The sequence below is a fragment of the Gekko japonicus genome, unplaced genomic scaffold (assembly GCF_001447785.1).
Source record: "Gekko japonicus isolate JY-2015 unplaced genomic scaffold, Gekko_japonicus_V1.1 scaffold111, whole genome shotgun sequence".
NCBI lineage: Eukaryota > Metazoa > Chordata > Lepidosauria > Squamata > Gekkonidae > Gekko > Gekko japonicus.
The window spans coordinates 1,577,418-1,598,835 of NW_015171505.1; the positions used below are offsets into that span (position 1 = coordinate 1,577,418).

General features: G+C 46.2%; 1 protein-coding gene across 1 annotated transcript in view; it reads right to left on the reverse strand.

Moving 5' to 3' along the window:
- Positions 1–3,399: 3,399 nt before the first annotated feature.
- Positions 3,400–21,418, reverse strand: part of WDR93 (WD repeat domain 93) — an 88,697-nt gene continuing 70,678 nt past the window's right edge. The window contains exons 16-18 of the mRNA XM_015419243.1: positions 19,297–19,418; positions 11,343–11,624; positions 3,400–3,562 (exon numbers count right to left, since the gene is read on the reverse strand). Coding sequence (XP_015274729.1) covers positions 19,319–19,418 — 100 coding nt within the window. The 3' untranslated portion in view covers positions 3,400–3,562; positions 11,343–11,624; positions 19,297–19,318. The remainder of the gene's footprint in view (positions 3,563–11,342; positions 11,625–19,296; positions 19,419–21,418) is intronic.

Here is a 21,418-nt window from a genome sequence, read left to right on the forward strand (position 1 = left end):
CCTCCGGGCAATCTGGGCAAGGGGGCGCATGTAGATGTTAAATAGCATTGGGGAGTGCACCGCCCCTTGAGGCACTCCACAGATTAGTGGGTGCCTTCAGGACAGTTGCTCTCCAAGAGCCACCCTTTGTCCCTGACCTTGGAGAAAGGAGACAAGCCATTGCAAGGCAAGCCCCTGAATCCCCATGTCGGCGAGGCAGTGGGCGAGCAAGTGGTGATCGACCATGTTGAACGCTGCCGACAGGCCTAACAACAGTGACAGTGGTGGCTCCAATGTGGCTGCCCATGGAGTCAAAATGACTGCTTTGATTGTTGTGGCATCTTTTTTGAAGAAACTGACTTGGCTTTGGACTGATACGTTTGCCTAGACATTGGTTGCCGACATTTCGAGGAGTCAGAGTGAGCTGGTGATCAAGGTCTGTGTGAGTATTGAGGTCTCCACGATCTTTGTCTTGGGGTTTGGTGTAATGATGGTACATTCACGCCCAAATTCTTAGCCCGCCTACAGCTCTCATGCACAGTCTTGTGGTCATGTGGAACAAGCTGTTCCCATCAAAGGGTATATCTTTGATTTTTTGTTTTATATCTATCTACAAAGATGTCACCCTGAGCCATGCATGTCAGCAAAGAGCTACAGCAGTTGCCATGATTTGGGAAAACAGGATATTGTGTGCTGCACAGCTGCTACTTGTTGTTTTGCAGCCCTGCGTGATTCCTGGAGAAAAGCTGTGGCCTCTGGATGGACATCCTCAGAGAGGTTAATGAGCAGTGCTTCCACCTTATTGGAAAGATTAAAGGTATATGCCGACAAGTAAGACACATAAGTTTGCATTTTGGAAGAGAGTGATGTGGAGGCATAAATCTTTTTTGCCATTGTATCTAATTTCTGGCCCTCCCTATCTGGGGGAGCCAAATTATGTGCCTGTTTCGCCTTAGAAGATGAGTGAACAACTACCGAATTAGGTTCTGGGTGAGACTGTAAGAATTTAGCATTGTTGCCTTGCACCTTATACATAGATTCATATTGTTTAGGGATAGGTAGTGTCGAAGCGCACTTGCCCCATGCTTCTTGCAATATTGCCAAATGTACTGGCAGTACTGAAGAAGTCAGTAGGTTGGATTGAAGGATGTCATGCACAATATCAAAAACAGGTGCTGCCTCCGAGGTTAGCTGTATTCCCAATGCTCTCGCCATACATTGTATCAAGTTCATGAACCCCTTAGCACCTTCTCAAGTAGGCAGAGATTGCTGTGGATCTGGTTCTGGTTCAATTGGAGCATTCCATTCACCCTCCCTCTGTGATACCGTCATCAGTCTCTGGATTGGATCTAGTTGGAGATGTGAACTGTTGTGTACCTAGGGCTGTCCCATCTGCCAGCTCTGGTGACTTGTGAGTTCTTGGTGGGTTCCTACACCCTTGATCCCTGTTTGTTGGATTTATCAAGGGAGAGTATCTTCAAATGGCACTGGGTTTTGGTGGTATCGAGTCATGGCATGGTGATTTGCATCGCAGTTTCCAACATCGGGACTGAGATCAGGACCTTGAGTCCTTCAGTGTCTCGTTTGGGATGGAGACCTGGAATACGATCAATCACACTGATGCTGGTTCTGGGATGGTCAAACTGAGACTCCATAGTCCATGTTCACCATAATACAGCAGAGATCAGTCGCTCACAGAACAACAGGAAGCCACAGGGGATCAATCATATGAATGCCCCCTAGATTGCTTTCTTGGTGAGCCTGGCTGGTGGAGTCGAAGACACTCTTGGTGAGCCTGGCTGGCGGAGTCGAAGACACTCTGGAGTCGAAGAATGCCGGAAGTATGATCGTCGTCTTCTAGGATAATTAATGGTGGTACTGACTGCATGAATAATAGAATCATAGAGTTGGAAGGGGCCATACAGACCATCTAGTCCAAACCCCTGCCCAATGCAGGACCAGCATAAAGCATCTCTGACAAATATTCGTCCAGCCTCTTCTTGAAAGCTGTCAGTGAAGGGCAGCTAACCAACTCTCTAGGCAGCTGATTCCACCTTTGAACTACTCTGACCGTGAAAAGGTTTTTCCTAATATCCAGCCGATACCTTTCTGCATGTAATTTAAACCCGTTGCTTCGGGTCCTATCCTCTGCTGCCAACTGGAACAGCCCCTTGCCCTCCTCCAAATGACAGCCTTTCAAATATTTAAAGAGAGCGATCATGTCCCCCCTCAATCTCCTCTTCTCCAAACTAAGCATTCCCAAGGCCCCTCAGCCTTTCCTCGGAGGGCTCAGTCTCCAGACCCCTGATCATCCTCGTCGCTCTCTTCTGCACCCTCTTAATTTTGCCCACATCCTTTCTGAAGTGAGGCCTCCAGAACTGCACGCAGTACTCCAGGTGCGGCCTGACCAAGGCAGTATACAGAGGGGCTGTGACCTCCTGCGATTTCGATGCTATGGCCCTTTTAATACGACCCAAGGCTGAATTTGCCTTTTTTGCCACCACATCACACTGACTGCTCATATTTAGTTTACAGTCCATTCTTACCCCAAGATCTTGTTTTGCATACACTACTCCCCAGAAACGTATCCCCCATCCAGTATTTGTGCTTGACATTTTTGTGGCCCAGATGTCATACTGTGCATTTATCTTTGTTGAATTGCATCCTGTTTGCAACTGCCTGCTTCTCCAGAGTATTTAGGTCTTGTTGAATTTTAACTCTATCTTCTTGGGTGTTTGCTACTCCTCCCAATTTGGTATTATCAGCAAATTTAATGAATAGCCCTTCTACCCCTTCATCCAGATCACTGATAAAAATATTGAAAAGTACCAGGCCCAAAACCAAGCCCTGCGGCACCCCACTGGACACCTCCCTCCAATCTGATGAAACGCCATTGACTCTTTGGGTGTGGTCCTCTAACCAGTTCCCTATCCACTGAAATGTCCTATAGTCTACAGTCTTCCAGTTTGCCCATTTGAATGTCATGGGGAACCTTATCAAAAGCTTTATTGAAATCCAGGTAAATCACATCAACAGAGTTCCTACATGCCAGTAAGCTCATCACACGATCAAAGAAGGAAGCCAGATTGGTCTGACAAGATCTGTTGAGGACAAAACCATGCTGACTTCCCCGGATCACTAAGTGGTCCTTCAGATGCTTACAGATCGATCCCTTTAAAATCTGCTCTAATATCTTCCCAGCAACAGAAGTCAGACTGACCGGACTGTAGTTTCCCAGGTCATCCTTCTTCCCTTTCTTAAAGATTGGGATAACATTTGCTCTCCTCCAGTCTTGTAGCACATGGATGGAGAGAGCATCACATCAGTCAGTATTTGCATTTGTATTGGTGTAGAGGGAGGCTTCTGGGTTGACTGCTGAGAGACTGAATCCAATGATGCCTCCACCTGCTTCACCGATGGTGATTTAGTTGACAGCCCCATCATGATTATAGGCTCTAGTGTGGCCTTCGTCAAAGATTGTTGGTCCAGGGGTCTTAATACAGTAACCTGTTTGGATGTATCTGACATCCTCAGGACCTTCTGCTTTGTGGAGACCAGGACTGGCGAGAAGGGTTGGCGTGATCTGGAATAGAAATAGAAATGGTTGAGCACGTACTCTTACACTGTAAATTGTTAAATGACATTAGAGTGGAATTTATAGAAGCCCCCCTTAGGTTGGTAGTAGGCCAACCGGGTAGAAATAAGGTACATTATCTCCTTGCTTCACGAGACTCAGAGATCATTGAACTGACCACTACGTTTCTTCATGGTTTTATAAAACGGAAGAATGACTCTGAGCATATTAATGATTTTTAATTTATAATTTTAAAAACTTAAGTTTAAAAGTTTAGATTTTAATTTATTGTACGACTTAGTTATCTTTTGTATGGTCAAATCTATCTTGTGACCGCTTGAGGTATGTTATAGGCCTGACATATCCTTGGAATGGTTTACCACGATTATCCATTTTATCAATTTTATAATCTCTATAGGACTGTATTAATACTGGGAAATGTTCATTTTAATATTGTATGCCAATAAAAGGTATTTGAAGTTTGAGACCAGGACTGAACTGGATGCCCTCTTTGACGGTTGTCAGATTTCAGCTTTTTCAACTTAGACGAAGCGGCATGCTGAGGCTCCCCTCTCTATAGGGGGGGAAGGTGGTGTGTGCCGAGATCCCGAGGGTTGTGCCATCTAATAAAAAGGTCCTCAGGCAGGCAGCCTGGTTCTTCTTAGCCTGACGTGTAAACTTTGACCAGTATGGGCAGGAGCCTGTTCTATGATCCTCCCCTAGACACAGAACACAATGATCGTGCCTGTCCGTTGGGGGAATCTTGGGATCATAGCCAGAACGCCGTTTAAAGGAGGGCGTCCATCCCATGTGCTGTCCCCTCAGTCCAAAAGTCTGGGCACTGGAAGGGGGGACGATGGGGGAAGTGTGATCCAGATAGTAAGAGTCGCTTTAATTTTTTTTTTTTACAGGATTGATATACTGAGGTAAAAGAGAAGAGGCTATCATAGAGAGACAAGGAAAGACGTCCATCTGAGATGGTGGTAAGGAAGGAACTGAGTGGGAGTGGGGTCCAATGTTCCCTCTAAGCTGTGGAGTCTTGTGAGCACAAATTCTGCTTTGTGAGTTACTGGCGTTAAAGTTGTGAGCAAGCAATTTGGCTGCTGCATCAATTAGTTTGCTCTGGAGCCATCCTTCCTGGGCGAAGACAAAAATCTGTGAGCTGGAGGCTAAAAAACCCTGACCTAGCTCACACTAAATCAGCGTAGAGGGAACACTGGCGGGGCCTACCTCAGTTCTGGACATGCTCCCAGGAGCTGAGGTACATCCCACCTAGAAGAGGTTATCTTTACAGCTTTTTAAAGCTTCCTGCAGAGGTTTTGATGCAGGCATAGAACCCAGTGTGTGGCCTGCACAGAGACCACGAAGATCAATCAGTGGCAGCATATTTGGTAAATGAATTTCCTAGGGTGCCCTTTTTTTATATCCTTCCAAAAATTCATAAACCAGAATGCCTACCTCCGGGTTGCCTGACAGTACTGGGTACTAATTCTATATTTGAACCATTATCAAAATATGTTGAGTTTTTTTCTTCAACCTTTAGTTTTTTAAATACCTACTTAAGAGACATTAAAGATTTCATTACAAAAATTGAAGATTTGCCAGTGCCCAATAATGCTATACTAGCCACACTAGATGTAACATCACTTTACACTAACATTCCCCACCAGGAGGCTTGGCAATGGATCACTGATGCTTTGCAACTTAGAGACTCTTTGTCTCCTCCTACGCATTTTATTTGGATTTGGTTGATATTATTTTTGAAAAAAGTTTGTGTTCCATGAGGGTTTTTATTTCTAAATAAGCGGAGTAGCAATGGGCAGTGCTTTTGCACCCAGTGTGGCTAATTTGTTCATGGCCACATTTGAACAGAAATGGATTTGCAATCCTGTTAACAATCCCTTCTAGAAGAATATTATTTTTTTCAAGAGGCATAACGATGATTTGTTCTCTGATGATGTTACCAAATTTGGTCAATTTGTGTACTGGCTTAACGAGACACATTTGACTATTAAAATTTACTTCTCAGCACAGCCAGACTATCATTAACTTTTTGGATACTACTGTTTTTGTATCTCACTTGGGTAAATTGGTTGTTAAACCTTACACTAAAGTTTCCAATAGAAATTCTTATCTTCATTTCAAATCTCACCATCCCAGACACTTGAAGAAGAAGAAGAAGAAGAGATTGGATTTATACCCCGCCCTTCACTACCCAAAGGTGTCTCAGAGTGGCTTACAAACTCCTTTCCCTTCCCCTCCCCACAACAGACACCCTGTGAGGTAGGTGGGGCTGAGAGAACTCTTGACAGAAACTACTCTTTTTCAAGAACAGCTGTGCCAGAGTTATGGCTTGCCCAAGGTCAACCAGCCAGGTGCGAGTGGAGGAGTGGGGAATCAAACCCGGTTCTCCCAGATTAGAGTCCGCACACTTAACCACTACACCAAACTGAGATTCAATCTTCCCTATGGGCAATTTTTATGTACTAAAAGAAATTCCACACTGATTGAACATTATGAGGAAGAGCATGTTAAACTCAATAGACGGTTTAAAGATCAAGGCTATCCACCACATGTTATAGAAAGTGCCTCCCTAAGAGCACATAATGTAGAACACAAGAGTCTCCTTCCAAAGCACTATCTCTTTAAGGAATCAAAGGACTAATATCCATTGTGCCTTTGACTATACCACATTGGCAGATCCAATTAAAAAAATAATTCTCAAACACTGGTACATAGTGACATTCCTGCCCTTCATTGGCTTCAGAAAAACAAAGAGTTTACATAATTCTCTGGTATGTGCAGACTTACTTCCAAAGCATAGAACTACTTTGCCCCCTGCTGACCACCACAGATGTGGCAGATGTTCGATATGTTCTTTGGTTTGGCAAACACAGTTTACACTTACCTGAGATCAATTTTAAATATGATTAAATTTTCCTCCCAACTGCTCTTCTAAATACGTCACTTACCTAATAAAATGTGGGTGTGGCTTACTGTATGTCAGGATATCAACTCGATCGGTCCATACATGTCCATACACAAATCATGTATTAAACATCAACGTCTCGAATCTGCTTTAGTTCAACACTTTATGGACAGGGGACATGCCTTTAACTATTTCAAATTTTTAGCTTTTGAAATACTATTGATAGGTATCAGAGGTCATTTCGGGGGGGAACGCAGTTCCCCCGGGTGAGGTACGGGGGGCGGGGCACATGATGAAGCCCCGCCCCCTGCTTCCAGCCGCCCCGCTTCCGGCCCTCATTCAGCCAGGAGGAGGCAGGAGAAGAGGGAGGGTAAGTTGCTTCCTCCCTGCCTCTCCCCACCCCTGCCTGCCTGGGGCCAGGGAGGGCCTTCGCGGGGCTTTCTTGCACTCCCGCCGGCCTTGCAGGTCCACCGCCGGGCCCCTCATGGGGCTCGGCGGTGGAGCTGCAAGGCCGGTACCGGCGGTCGGGACCGTTGGAGGCGGGGGGTGTGGCCTTATGACACATTTCCGGTGATGTCAGGAGGTGTGGCCTTATGACACACTTCCGGTGATGTCAGGGGGTGTGGCATATGCTAATGAGTTATGTTAATGAGTTCCCCTAGCTCTTTTTCTACGAAATGACCCCTGATAGGTATAATAGAATTAACATACAGAAAACATTATGCCAACGAGAGGCTTTCTGGATTCATTGCTTAAGAACTCACCATCCCCATAGTCTCAACCAGATGTTGGAACTATCTTGATTTGTGTGATGTGTCCTCTTAATTTTCTTGTTCCCCTAGGTACAGGTGAATATCATTGTGAATTGTTGGGAGTTGTCCTATTTTTCTTTTTTGCATATACTGCTGGTTCTTCATATATCAGTCAGAGGCAATACCAGCAAGTTAATACTTTGGAGTTGTTTCCTGGAAGAGATTTTTGACTGGTTGCCCGTTTATATGAACTATATAGGTATAGGTAAGCTTTATTTTGTTTTCTTCTTCCTATCTTACATTGAGGCATGATTTTTTGGAGGTTTGATTTATTTAGGCATTTTTTTTTCCTTTACAGGAAATGTTTGATAAATCTATACCTCAGATACTTATGAAATATGTAATAGGAAACAATCTTTTGTTCACCTTTATTGGGATCTATTGTACATTCCCTTTATGGATATTGTGATTTTTAGTATTATTCTGTTTTTGTATATTCTGCTTTTGACTAGTTCATTGTTCCTTGAGAAAGAATTTTGAAATGAAGTTATCTATATCCAGAACCTTCGTTGGATTATCATTGCAGAATTTATTTATACCATTTTTGGAATATTTAGCATTGTTATACTTTATTGAAGAATTTGTATATGTATATTGGATGTTTGTACTTAGTTTGACCTTTATTATGAGTAATATATTAGCAATTTGCAATCTCAGCATCTCTTTTGTGCACAGCTTTATCTTTGGTTATAGTATTTGCTGTGGAATCTCTTTTGTATATTGCCTGGAACAGACCATTCCGCTCTTAATACTAACTTGAAGAAATCAGAGAAAGGGCAAACTGACATGCATTTGGATGGCTTTGTGAATCCCCAAGCATCTAGCATGGAGATGTTTGATGAATTTGGCTTATCTGAACCCTCCACAGGATAGTTTAAGGTCAATATAACCTTCTTAAAGAGTCTCTGGTAATGCTCCAGTGGGAAGAGTCTAGTAGATGTCTCCTTAGAATTCGAGTCTTCTCCAGACCACTCTCCTCCTTCCTTATCACAATTCGTTACTACCAGGGGTCATTTTGTAGAAAAAGAGGTGCAGGAGCTCATTAGCATAAGTAATTAGCATAACTTATTTGCATATGTCACACCCCCTGACATCTCCCTTCCCTTCGCCTCAAAGCGGGGTGAAGGAAAAGGGGGAGGGAAGAATCTCAGGTGCTTCTGCCTGACAGAGGGGTCAGCTCGCTGGTCCCTCTGACAGGCAGAAGTGCCTGGGTTCCATTCCTTTCACCCTCTTCCTTCCCTTCACCTGCAAGTGGGGTAAAGGAAAGGGGGGGGAAGGATCGCAGGCACTTCTGCCTGACAGAAGCGGGCCTAGGAAGGCAGCGGGTGGGCCAGGGAAGTGGGGGTGGGGTCCCTCCAGGCCTTCCCTGACTCACCCGCTTTGCGGGCGGGCCAGGAAAGGCACAGGGAGGCATTTAAATGCCTCCCCAGTCCTTGCAGGGCCTTCCCAGTTCACCTGCCTTGGCGGGCAGGCCAGGGAAGACCGGGGAGGGGCTCTCTCCAGGCTCCCAGCCCCCCACCTGAAACAAGCTCCTGCCCCCTACACCCCCACCAACTTACCCTGCCTTCTGGCTGGTGATGGTGGTGGCGGCAAGCAGAGGCAGTACGTGCTGTTTCACGCTCCTCCTGGCCCGACTGAGGGCTGCTGGCTTGCCACCACATGTGCCCACTCCTGGGCTTGTTACTGCCAGAATGCCGTCCCAGCTCATTCCGGCAGGGAATGACCCCTGGTTACTACAGACATAGTGATGGAGTGAGTTTCCTCTGTATCAGAGTCTGCGTCTCAACCTGCTGTATGAAAGCATTTTTTTACAAGAGGTTTTTGTTTGTTGCCTTACAGGTGCTCTAGAGACAGACTAAATTTTCATCTCCCTTCTGTCTGAGTTGGGAATACCTCCCATTAAGGGGCTTCTTGGGATGTCCTGCCCTGGCATGTAAACTTTTCCCCAAAGACAATTATCCAGGAGAAGAAGAGGGGTAAACCTGCTTCCTATGACATTGTCCAGTCTGTCCCTGACAATCAGATTCCCTCTCTACAATTCTGGCCTCTTCCCTTGGGCAATCAGGAGTTCCTAATCCCTGGGCAACATGCACTCCCATAGTAAAGGGGACTGAGGAGAGGGCATCCATGCCAATCTCCAAGCCTGTGCCATCTAGTCAGCTGCAGCCTGACTGAAAAATATGGGGGGAAATAGAGCACCCCCCATGTTGGAGGTTCCTGTGGTTGCCAGGGAAAGGTGGAGAGGCCTGTGGAATTATGGGGTTCCTGGGGAGAAAATTCCTGGTCTAAGCTCCATTCCCACCTGGCTGTTAGCCTGAGTGGTCTGGGGAGGGGAGGACTCACCTCCAACATCTTCATGAGGCCCACTGAAGGACCTGGCAGTCTCTGACCCTGTATAGCGGGAATCTGTAACTGATAAAGTGGTGTGCTCTGAAGAGGCCTGGCCATGCCTGAGGAAAAGCAGTGCCATTGGCAGTAGGGGGCCAGAGGAAGGCTCCAAAGCCTCTGATCACCCTGTTCTGATGATCGCTGTATTCACGACTTCCCCTGTGCTCAAAGCCTCGGGCAGGAAAGATTTGTCCTTAACACAATCTTTCTTTTTTGTAGATCCAGAGCCCTGGATCTTTTTGGTATGATCTTCATCCATGTTTAGGACTTCTGTCACTTTATTTTGAAAGGAAAATGTAAGACTTTGCCCTAAGTCAGTCTTCAGAATGGAGTAAGGCACTAGCGACTTGCTGGAGTGGCAGGGCTATCCAAACTGGAAGGACAGCCTCACTTTGTCCCAGGAGAGCAACACAAAATTTGCATAGCCCTGCTTGGAGCAAGAGAAGGTATAATCTAACCAGTTTGGATGACTTCCCCCTCTAAAGGAGAAGCCAAAAACTCCACTTGTGGCATTGCCCTAAAAGACACCAGATTAATTAATTCTTGGCACCAAGCCCCCCCCAAAAAAGATTTTCTCAGTTGTTCTCTTCTTTTTTGCTATTTATTCTTTGAGACAATTAGAACATCAGAGGTGCCCTACTGGATCAGAACAGTGGTCCATTTAGTCCAGCATCCTGTCTCACATAGCTGTCCTGTAGTGCCAAAAACAAGGCATAGTGGCCAAGACTTCCCCATGATGTTACCTCCTAGCACTGGTATTCAGATGTATACTGCCTTCAATCATTATGGTTAGAAGTCATTAATGGGCCTCTTCTCCCACTTTAAAGCCATCTACACTAGTGGCCATTACTACATGCAGAGGCAGTGAATTCAGCCATATAATTTCTCATTGAGTGAAAAAGCCATGGCAGAGCAAAGTGACGTCATGTCACAGATGACTCTGGCAGCCACGTAGGGTTTTCAAGGCAAGAGATGAACAGAGGTATTTGTCATTGCTTTCCTCTGTGTAGTGGCTCTGAACTTCCCTGCTGGCCTGGGCCATCCAGGTCAGGGTACTGCTGTTTTTTTAATTATTATTTAAGTATTGCTATTTTGATCTCATTCCACTGCTGCTGTTAACAATTAATAATTACATTACTATTCTTGTTGGGGTTTTTTGTATAGCTAGCTTCTCCTTTGTGGGAATGGTGAATATCTGCGTGGCAAGCCTGGAATTCACTACTCCTGCTGGGAGATTGGCAATTGTGTGCAAGGAGCTGGTAAGCATCTGCTATTTTCAACGTGAGAAGTAACTTGGCAGAAGAGTCGGGGAGAGATAAGACTGAGGCTGTCTTCACAACACATTCCTGAATATAGTAGCTCATAGTAGGGTGACTATGTAACTTTCGATGTATAGGGGAGGGGGAAGGAGTGAAGGGAATCTAATAAAGCCTGCTTCTCCAGGTAGGAGGAGACAGATTTCTGCAGAGCTGTTTGTGTCCTGTCGTTCTTTGAACAGTCAACCTTCACTCCTTTTAAATATATTATTTCTTTTTTCATTTAATTAATCCTGTAGACTGCTTAAAAAATTTTTTTTGAGTGTGTGGACTGCATCTGTATTTTAATTAAATAACACTGTAACAAGAGAACTATGGAAATACAACAGAGATAATCAACCTACACTTTATGAACCCTTAGGATACTTTATCAGGAGCATGCCCAGTTCAACAGAAAACTGAAATCCGCTGGTGGTTCCTTGTGCTTTGGACTGTAGACATTTCAGAGAAAGCACTGTGGGCTTCAGAGGCAGCTGCCAGGTTGGCTACAGCACTTGGCTGCTCTCCGGTGGGCTGCAGGGGATTGTAGCATTTTGCCTGCAAAACTGCAACCAGCCTCTTCAAGGTTACCAGCCCTCACAAACAATACACTCAAGACTCCAACAAGTGACGCCTGAGGGGGAGATCTGGTGAGAAAAAACAAGCAAAACACACAAACGGCTCTTTTAAAAGAGGCTTAAGAATCCAGTACAGTGACTCTGGTCCCCAAAACCACAGAAGAAAAAAAGAGCGGTCTACTGTGATTTTAAAAATGCTAGAAGTCACCACCAGAGGATGAGCAATTGTGTCTCTGTCTCCATCCTTAAAAGTAGAAAAGAGCAAGTGAGCAGTGAAAGCTCCTACCCTGCCACATATTTTGTTAGTCTTTAAGGTGCTACTGGGCTTTTGCTCTTTTCTACTCCTACAGACAGTCTAAGACTGCTACCAATCTTGATCTATCTCCATCCTTAAAAGGTGCTGAAACTTGAAGTGATATATACCATATTCCCTCACTGTCCTGACCTGGATAACCCAGAATAGCCTGATCCCATTAGATCTCATAACAGGGTTGGCCCTGGCTAGCATTTGGATAGGTGACCTCCAAGGAATACCAGGGGTGTAACACAGAGGCAGGCAATGGCAAACCACCTCTGAAATGTCTCTTGCAAAAAAAAACAACAACAACAAGTCTAGCTCACCACCTAAAAGAGCTAGAACTTCTGACTGCCAGACAATCTTAGGATCTCCTGGCTATACTACACACACTACAGAAAATGCCGTATGATAATAATAATTAGTATTCCCTCTCCTGTGTAGATTGCTTGTGTGCAATATGTTCATTTTTGAATAAAGATATTCTGGGTGACCTGTATTATTTTAAAGACCCCCCCCCCCAAAAAAAAATGCTAGATATAAAAAATCATAGGAAAAGGGTAGAGAAAAGTAGAGGAAGACCTGTATGCAAGGATTTTGTCTGTGTTTCATAGCATCTCCTGTTGCAGTTTCTCAGCAGGTTGGCTCATGTCTCCAGGACTTCAATCAGCTTCTCCCTTGCCTTTCTTATTATGTTTTAATAAGTCTTGCCCTTTGAGACCTCAAAGGGATTATTATTATTATTAGGGAACTGGCCATCTCTTTCTGATTTGGACATGGTCATTTCTCAGGTTCCGTTACTACCCTCTCCCAAAGTCTCTTTACTGTGTATGAGTAAGAAGATACTACTTTATAAAGGATGCAAAGGTAAAGATGGTCAGAGATGGATCTTATGAAGCACCAGCTTCAACAGGATGAATGTTGTCTGTGCTGAATATAAACAGGTTGCTTACCTGTAACTGATGATCTTCAAGTGGCCATCTGTGCAGTCACACATGGGTACTGTGCCTGTGCATGAACGCAACTACGGAGAACTAGAAAAGCTAGCCTCTGGTATTTGGCACACTTTTCTCCTGTGCTCTGGAGAGCAGACATTGACTGTGCATGCCTGGAGAGAGGAGAAAGCACCCTCCCACTCAGTTTCTTCCAGCCACCACTGGTAGGTCCCATCAAGTACAAATAAATGAATGAGAAATGCCAGCAGTGGGGAAGGCTGGGTGGGCATGTGACCGGACAGATGACCACTCTAAGATAATCAGTTACAGGTAAGCAACCTGTTTATCTTCTTCATGGTCTCTATGCAGTCCCAGACATGGTTGGTTAGCGAGCTCCAAGAACTGGATGGAGGGTGCTGGCAGTCCAACATCACAAACAGCAACAGGAATGCATATGACTTTACCTACAGGGGTCTACCTGAGCAGCTGAGGCAGCACAGGCATCAGTGGAAGATGGACCAGAGCACTGATTGTCCAAAGGACACATCTTGCTGAGCTCTAATATCAAGGGCATAACGCATTACGAAGGTGGTGTGTGAGGACCAAGTGACAGCGGCACAAATGTTCTCCAGAGAAACACCTTCAAGGAAGGCCGATGACGTGGAAATGGCCCTGGTTGAATGGGCCATTTCAGCAAGACAGGTAAGGGTTGCCTGGCCAGTTTGTAGCAGAGTGCAGTCGTTAGGGGGAGAGTCTCTGTCCCCGACAAGGTTTGCCATAGGCCACGAACAAAAAAGGTGGTGTGTGAGGACCAAGTGACAGCGGCACAAATGTTCTCCAGAGAAACACCTTCAAGGAAGGCCGATGACGTGGAAATGGCCCTGGTTGAATGGGCCATTTCAGCAAGACAGGTAAGGGTTGCCTGGCCAGTTTGTAGCAGAGTGCAGTCGTGGAGGTCACCCACTTAGCAAGTCATTAGGGGGAGAGTCTCTGTCCCTGACAAGGTTTGCCATAGGCCACGAACAAACGAGAGTCTTTCTAAAACAGTTGAGTCCAGGAAAGGAAGAAGGAAAATGCCCATTGGACATCCAGGGAATGGAGCGCTCTCTGGCCAGCATTGGCAGGATTCGTGAAAAATGTGGGCAGAAAGCTGAAAGGAGGAAACAACCTCTGGAAGGAACCCCGGATCAGGATGTAGGACTACTTTGTCCTGAAAAATTGTTTATGGTGGATCAGAGTGTAAGGCACACAGGTCACTTGCCACGTTTGCTGATATGACACCTATTAAATATGCTGTCTTCCAAGAAAGAAGATGCAGAGATGTGGTTGCGAGGGGCTCGAATGGCTTACCACGAGGAACAAGCTCCATGCTGGAACAAAAGGTTTAACTGGGGTGTGTGCAACTAATTTAGCAATATGGTGGGAGAAAACAGTCCTCCCGTCAACAAGTTGATGAAAAGCAGAGAGATGCACATTGAGAGAAGAGTATCCGAGTCCCGATTCTCAGAGGAATGAGTCTCGATTCTCAGAGAGATGCAAACTGAGAGAAGAGTATCTGAGTCCTGATTCTCAGAGGGAAAACAAATAAGATAGAATGTCTGGGAGAGAAGTGCTTTGCAGGTCCAGATGTTGTTTGGCAGCATAAAATGCAAAGCGTCTCCATTTTGCCTAGTAGGAGTGGCATGTGTTGAACTACAGGAGGAAGGCTTATGTCAAGATTCACCATGCCGTTAGTTTGAAAAGATTTGAATTGTGGTGCAGGACCTTCCTCTAGTGTTGAGAGAGAAGGTCCAGCACCAGAGGAAAGTATAAGTAGGTATTTCAATTCAGTTGCAGAAGCCTGGCAAACCAATGGAGGAGCCTCGGCCAATAGGGTGTCATGAGGATATAGTCCAAGCAGTCATCAACAATTTTCTCGATCGTTCGGAGTAATGAGCAGGAACGGGGTAAACATGTAATGCAGAGGCCCGATCCACTGGTGCAAAAAGCTGTCGTCTTGCAAGAGCCCAGCCCATGGACCCTGACTGTAGAATGTTTCCACTGGTGCAAAAAGCTGTCGTCTTGCCCATGGACCCTGACTGTAGAATGCTGTACATTTTGCATTGTCCTCCATAGCAAAAACATCTATTTGGGGATGCCCAAAGATGCAAAAGACAGGCTGTAGGTATCTGGGATGTAAGGACCACTTGTGTTTGTTGGATCGAGTCTGACTGAGGATGTCTGCTTGGGAGTTCTGGATACCTGGCAAGTGAACCACTGTGAGGTCATGAGCTCTACACCAGTGCCAGAGGGTCAAAGCTCTCCGGCAGTGCTTCTCAGAGACTGTTCTGCCCTGTTTATTGATATAAAAAATGGTTGCAAGGTTGTCCATGGTGACCTGGACATGCAGACCTTGCAAAGATGGGAGAAAAGAGCATAGGGCATGATGAACCGCCATGAGCTCTAAGCAATTGATGTGCAGTGATAAATCTAGCATTGATCACTGACCTTGTGCCATAAATGCCCCGCAGTGAGCTCCCCAACCCCATAGAGAGGCATCAGTGGTGAGGACAGTGTTCAGAGGTGATGGCTGGAAAGGCATCCCACGAAGTAGATTGTTCTCCTGGGTCCACCACTGGAGAGTCGAGATGACTTTCAGTGGGACCATGATCAGGGTAATTTGATGGTGGAGAAGAGACCAAAAGGTGCAGACAAACCAACGTTGGAGAGGCCACATATGGAGCTTGGCGAAAGGCACCACAAAGGTAGTGGCAGCCATGAAGCCCAAGAGGCGCTGAATTGTCAGGGCAGGCCGTGTGGGCGATGAAATTGCTGGGGAGTGGAGTTAGCAAAGCTCTGTCCGCTGGAAGATAGGCACAATGTTGAGTACTGCAAAGTATGGCTCCTATGAACTGCAATTCCTGGACAGGGAGTAGATGAGATTTTGTGAGGTTCATGCAAAGGCCAAGGTGGGTCAAGAGTTGGAGAGTGATAGACATGTCCTGATGAAGTTGTTGCAGGATTTGGGAGACGAGCTGCCAATTGTCAGTGTAGGGGAAAATGATGTTCCCATTATCTGAAAACTGCAGCAACTACCACCATGCACTTTGTAAACATTCTCGGTGCTGTGGAGAGACCGAAGGGGAGTACCCGATATTGGTAGTGATTGGAGCTCACTGTGAACCTCAGGAAGTGTTGTTGTTGTGGCTGAATGATGATGCGGAAATAGGCATCCTGGAGATGCAGAGACGCCAACCAGGAATCCTCGGGAATCAGAGGAAGAATGGCTTGCAGGGTGATCATCTGGAATTTCCTGCAAGGGATGTAGCGGTTGAATTGCCACAAGGTCATGATGGGGTGCCTGCCCCATCTCGCTTCAGCACAATGAAATAATGAGAGTAGAACCCCAGGCAATGTTTGGCCTGAGGGACAATTTCTATAGCCCCCTTTTGCAAGAAGGGTTTGAACCATGTTGTGCAGGAAGTGGAATGGAGGTGTTGCCACAAAACGAGGGGCCTTTGGGGTCAAAAGTAACTCAATGGCGTACCCCACCTGGATAATAGTGAGGACCCAGGAGTCCGTGCCGATAGATTCCCAGGTTGGAAAAAAAAGATAGAACCTGGTGCCCAGGGGTGGGGTGACAGTCGGATGAGGGGGAGGGTTGGGAAGAATGACTTAGTCAAAGAGACTGCTTGGTTTGAGGAGTAGACTCCTTAGAAGACTGTGGCTTGGGTTGCTGTTTTGATAAGGCTGTTTGGTGGCAGGTGCTTTACGCTTCCAAAAATCAACTTGGTGTGGAGAGTAGGAACACTTGAAGGAACCTGATCTCCGGGGTTTATTTATTTGTTTATTTGCATTTTTAAATTGCTTAATCCCCACGACTGTGGCATTTTAGGTGATGTACAGATTTAAAAATAATAAAACCATAAAACTATCATCAGAATATATAATTCATTCTTCCAGTCGACGGAACAGCGATGGTGGACGCTCTCCCCATAACGGAGGAGGGCGAATCACACACCAGCGGCCTGGTGGGGTGCCACCTCAAGTGACACCCCCATGGAGCCTTTGCGATTGGCTCCAGGCCAGGGGGCTTTTGAGGGGTAGCCTCTTCGACGGCGCAATGCCGGAGAATTGAGGTTCCCCTCCGCCCCGACTATCCAGTCGCTGAGTGGCCTTCGGGCACAAGCTGGATTGACCGGGACAAGCGCCAGAGATCGAGCGGAATGGCATAAAATCGAGCGCGGTCAGAGAAACTGACCGACAATGAACGTGAGTTCTGAATAAAACGGAGTAGTTTGAAAAACGACCCCCCCTGCTGTTGAAAAAAGAGATTGCAAAGAGGGATGCCTCTTATGCGAATGAGTGGCTAACGGACACGAAGGGGGAGAGGGAAGGAAGTAAACCAAAAGTGGGTTGAGAGACTTATCTGAATTGCGAAGTGTTTGGCGAGTTTTCCGAGTTGCGTGGAAGCAGCAGAAACTGTAAACAAAACGGGAAAGATGGCGGCCCACCAGAGAAAGTTTAAAACGAAGCCAGGCAGTCAGAGTCCGAAACCAGAAGAGGGAGCAGATGTCCTCAAACTCCTGGTGGATATGCTCAAGCAGGTGATGGAACAACTCGATGGTATTAACCAGCAACTGACCGTGATGAATAAAAACTTTGTAGCACAGCAGCTTCATCTGAACGAAACAGAGAAAAAAGTGGAGCAGGCAAACGAGAAAATTAAAGAGATAGACACCACAAGCAAGAAGTTGAAGAAAAGGATGGGAGATGTGGAAACGAAGCAGAATTGCCAAGAGAATCGCTTCTCCTTCACTGGGGAATGAGCCCGGTGTGATCACACCAATTGCTGGTCCAGCTCTGGGTGATGATTTGGGGTCAGCCAAGGAAAAGTGGAGGCCAGAGGAAATGTGCTGTAAAGGTATTGGAGCTGTCTGTAGTAGAATTTTTGCTCACACGACTCCACAGCTTAGAGGGAACATTGGATGGGAGATGTGGAAACGAAGCAGAATTGCCAAGAGAATCGCTTCTCCTTCACTGGGGAATGGGCCCGGTGTGATCTCACCAATTGCTGGTCCAGCTCTGGGTGATGATTTGGGGTCAGCCAAGGAAAAGTGGAGGCCAGAGGAAATGTGCTGTAAAGGTATTGGAGCTGTCTGTGATCCCAAGGTACCATCACTGGAGGTTGAGGTACCGAAAGGGGAATCACAGTGGCCCGCAGTGATCGACCACGAGCTCTCGGTGGCAAGCTGCTGTCACAGGAGGAGGAACAATGAAGTCTTCATTTTTGCTTCTGTCAACGCCGATCCTCGACCCTGACCAGTGATTGAGACTGACAGTGTGCTGAGGAATGAGAGCTAGGAGGATCCAGTAGGTGGCCAGAGGCTGGAACCTCTTCTACTTCGGAGTCAGTGAAGTGAACATCCATCGGTATCGATGCTGCCATCGATACTGGAGGTTGTTGGATGGGCAATGCGAGGAGCAGGAAAGGAGAGGTGGCAGACACCTTGTTAGGGTCTGGTGACACTGAGCGAGCAGCAGTTGTTGCCAGAGTCGCAACCGGAACAGCGGTGCCGGGGACAGAATTCTTGGAGACAGTCTTAAGGTGTTTATGTTTGACCTTAGTGTGGCTCTTGTCCTTCTTCTTCTTCTTCACCATCGGTGTAGAGGACACTGAGCGACTCTCAGGTGGCGTAACTTTCACGGTGGATGTTGAAGCCACCGATGGTGTGGAAACCGAAGCCTCTGATGATGGAGGTTTATCTGTCAGTATTGATCGGTGTCGATCGATTGGCACAGACTGAGGTTGATCCATCGATGTTGACACACAAACTCATGGAGGGTCCTTTTTTTTAAGAAGCACATAAGATGTGAAGGAATGGAGATGAAGATAACGGAGGAAAAAGAAAACTCAAAGTGTCGAAGGACAGCTGAGGTAGCTCAGAAGAGGAATGCAGCAAGGTAGGTCTATACAGCATGGTGGTCAGGAAGAAACTGAGTGGGAGGGCGCTTCCTTCTGACTCCAGGCATATGCAGTCGATGCCTGCTCCTCAGAGCATGGGAGAAAAGTGCGCCAAATGCCAGAGGCTAGCTCTTGTAGTTCTCTGAGGTCAGGTTCATGCGCAGGCGCTGGTACCCATGTTTGGGACCGCACAGAAACCACGAAGAAGATCAGTTTGATGCACAGAGTGGACTCACTGATGAGTCCTTTGGCTCTGCTGTTCCAGTTAGTGTTCCACATCTTCAACCCTGCCTAGCCAAGAAAACAGAACAGGAAAAATGAGCAAACTGATTGGACAGCAAGATGTTACGAACAGATGTGGTTTGCCATTGCCTGCCTCTGCATAGCAACCCTGGTATTCCTTGGTGGTCTCCTATCCAAGTACTAACCAGGGCTGATGCTCTTTTGCTTCCGAGATACGATGAGATCAGGCTAGTCTGGGCCACCCACCTATGAGGGATGGGGAAAGAACCGATGGCTGCAAAGGAACTGCACCCCAACCACTCCCTCTGGGAATGAAAATCTCACCGAAGCTTCTCCCACGGCACCGTCACTTCTCCTGGGCCTCCCCTTGCAAGGTGGCCACGTACATCTGCAGCTGGCTCCAACACTCAGGCATCTGCTGGCTAATTGCTGATGGCTGCTGCATGCTGGCAAAGAGACAAAGATGGTGATTCCTGCTCCCTGAGCTTCTGGCAAACAAAAACAGAAACCTCAGATTCATGGGTCTTTTACTGATCCAACCATCATCATCATAAAAATAATTTATGCATGCTCAGCAAACATCAAGCCTCATTGAATTCAGTGGAACTTGTAGGATTGTGTTGGTTGTGTGTGTGAGACAGAAGAGGAGGTTGAGGGGGGACATGATTGCTCTCTTTATGAATTTGAAGGGCTGTCACTTAGAGGAGGGCAGGAAGCTGTTCCTGTTGGCAGCAGAGGAGAAGACTTGCAATCATGAGTTTAAATTAAAGGTGGGAAGGTACCGGCTGGATATTAGGAAAAACTTTTTTATAGTCAGAGTTGTGCAACAGTGGAATCAGTTGCCTAGAGAGGTGGTGAGCTCCCTCTCACTGGCAGTCTTTAAGCAGCATCTGGACAAACACTTGTCAGGGATACTGTAGGCTGATCCTGCATTAAGCTGGGGTTGGACTAGATGACCTGTAGGGCCCCTTCCAACTCTGTGATTCTATGATTCTACTCGATACTGGGCTCCATGACTCAGTGCTTAATACTGCTCTGCATTTATAAAGTACTTCCAAGAGATCTGCAATGTCAGGACCAGATAGAGAGAACTGGGCAGACCTTCCTCAGCTGTTGTCCTTGGGAGTGTGTGGGTAACTTTCCAAGAAAGGTTTGCATAAACAGCTCTTCATTTGTCAACTGGGAGAGGCCATGTCTCAGAGATAGAGCATCTGCTTGCCATTCCTGAAGGTCCCAGATTCAATTCCTGGCATCTCCAGTTAAAAGGATCAGGGAGAAAGTGATGTGCAAGACATCTACCTGAGATTCTGAGTAGACAAGTTTGACTTTGATGGACCAAGGGTATAAAGGCAGCTTCATGTGTCTATGAGCATTGAAACTGTGTTGGCCTTCAGCCTGGTTGTTCCTTAGCTGAAGGTCTGCCTGTTTGAAAGTAGACTTAACGGGTATAAAGGCAGCTTCATGTGTCTATGTACATCGAAACTGCGTTGGCCTTCAGCCTGGTTGTTCCTCAGCTGAAGTCTGCCTGTTTGAAAGTAGACTTAGCATGCACAGTGTGAAGTTATTTAAAATACTTATACCCCCCTTTTGGCTTCAGGGCAGTTTCCAAACATGCAGTTCAGCAGCACATCAGTAAAAGTGGCAGCAAGAGCAAAACCCAACCAATGGTAAAAATGCAGCAGCAACACAATGTGTTTTTACACTATGTGTTTAGTCATTAACTGCCAAGGGCACTGATTAGACTGAAAGGCAGCAATCTTATAAATAAATAATTAAAATAAAAAGTCAATGACTACTAAAAATGGGAGGACAGAGAGACCTTGACCAGAGACGCTGGAGAGCCACTGTCAGTCAATTAGACAATACTGGGTGAGGTAGATATGAGACTGAAACAGCCATTACTTACAAATGCATATTACTTTTTCCCAATAGTCCTTTACCACCTGAGCAGCAGGAGGTCATGTGAATCTCAAAAGCAGGGACAGGAGTATTTTACATCAGGGGTGACATGCTGGATCAAACCAGGGGCCTGTCTAGTCTAGCATCATGTTTCACAAAGGACCCTTGCCCTGCCTGCTCCAAAGCTGCCCCCAAGCCACTCTCCTTCTCCTGGAGGATGCTTAATATATGTTTGCAAGGACACACCCACACACAAACCTTTGGGGACAAAAACTGCTGCAAGGCATGTGTGCGATTTGATGTAAAAGAAAAACAATTTCCAGGGAACAGGTTAAACACCAAGACACTGCCTGCTGTTTCTCTGCTTCCCATCTTCTTAGGATCAAAGGGGAAGGGTGAATTATTTGCATTTCCTCTTTTTAATATTTGTTCGGGGTGGTGATTTAATGGTACATTTTGACTACATAAACAGAACAGTATTTTGTATAACAACAAGAAATAATGGATATGGCAATCCTTCAAAGCTGTAAAGCCCATGTCCCAGTGC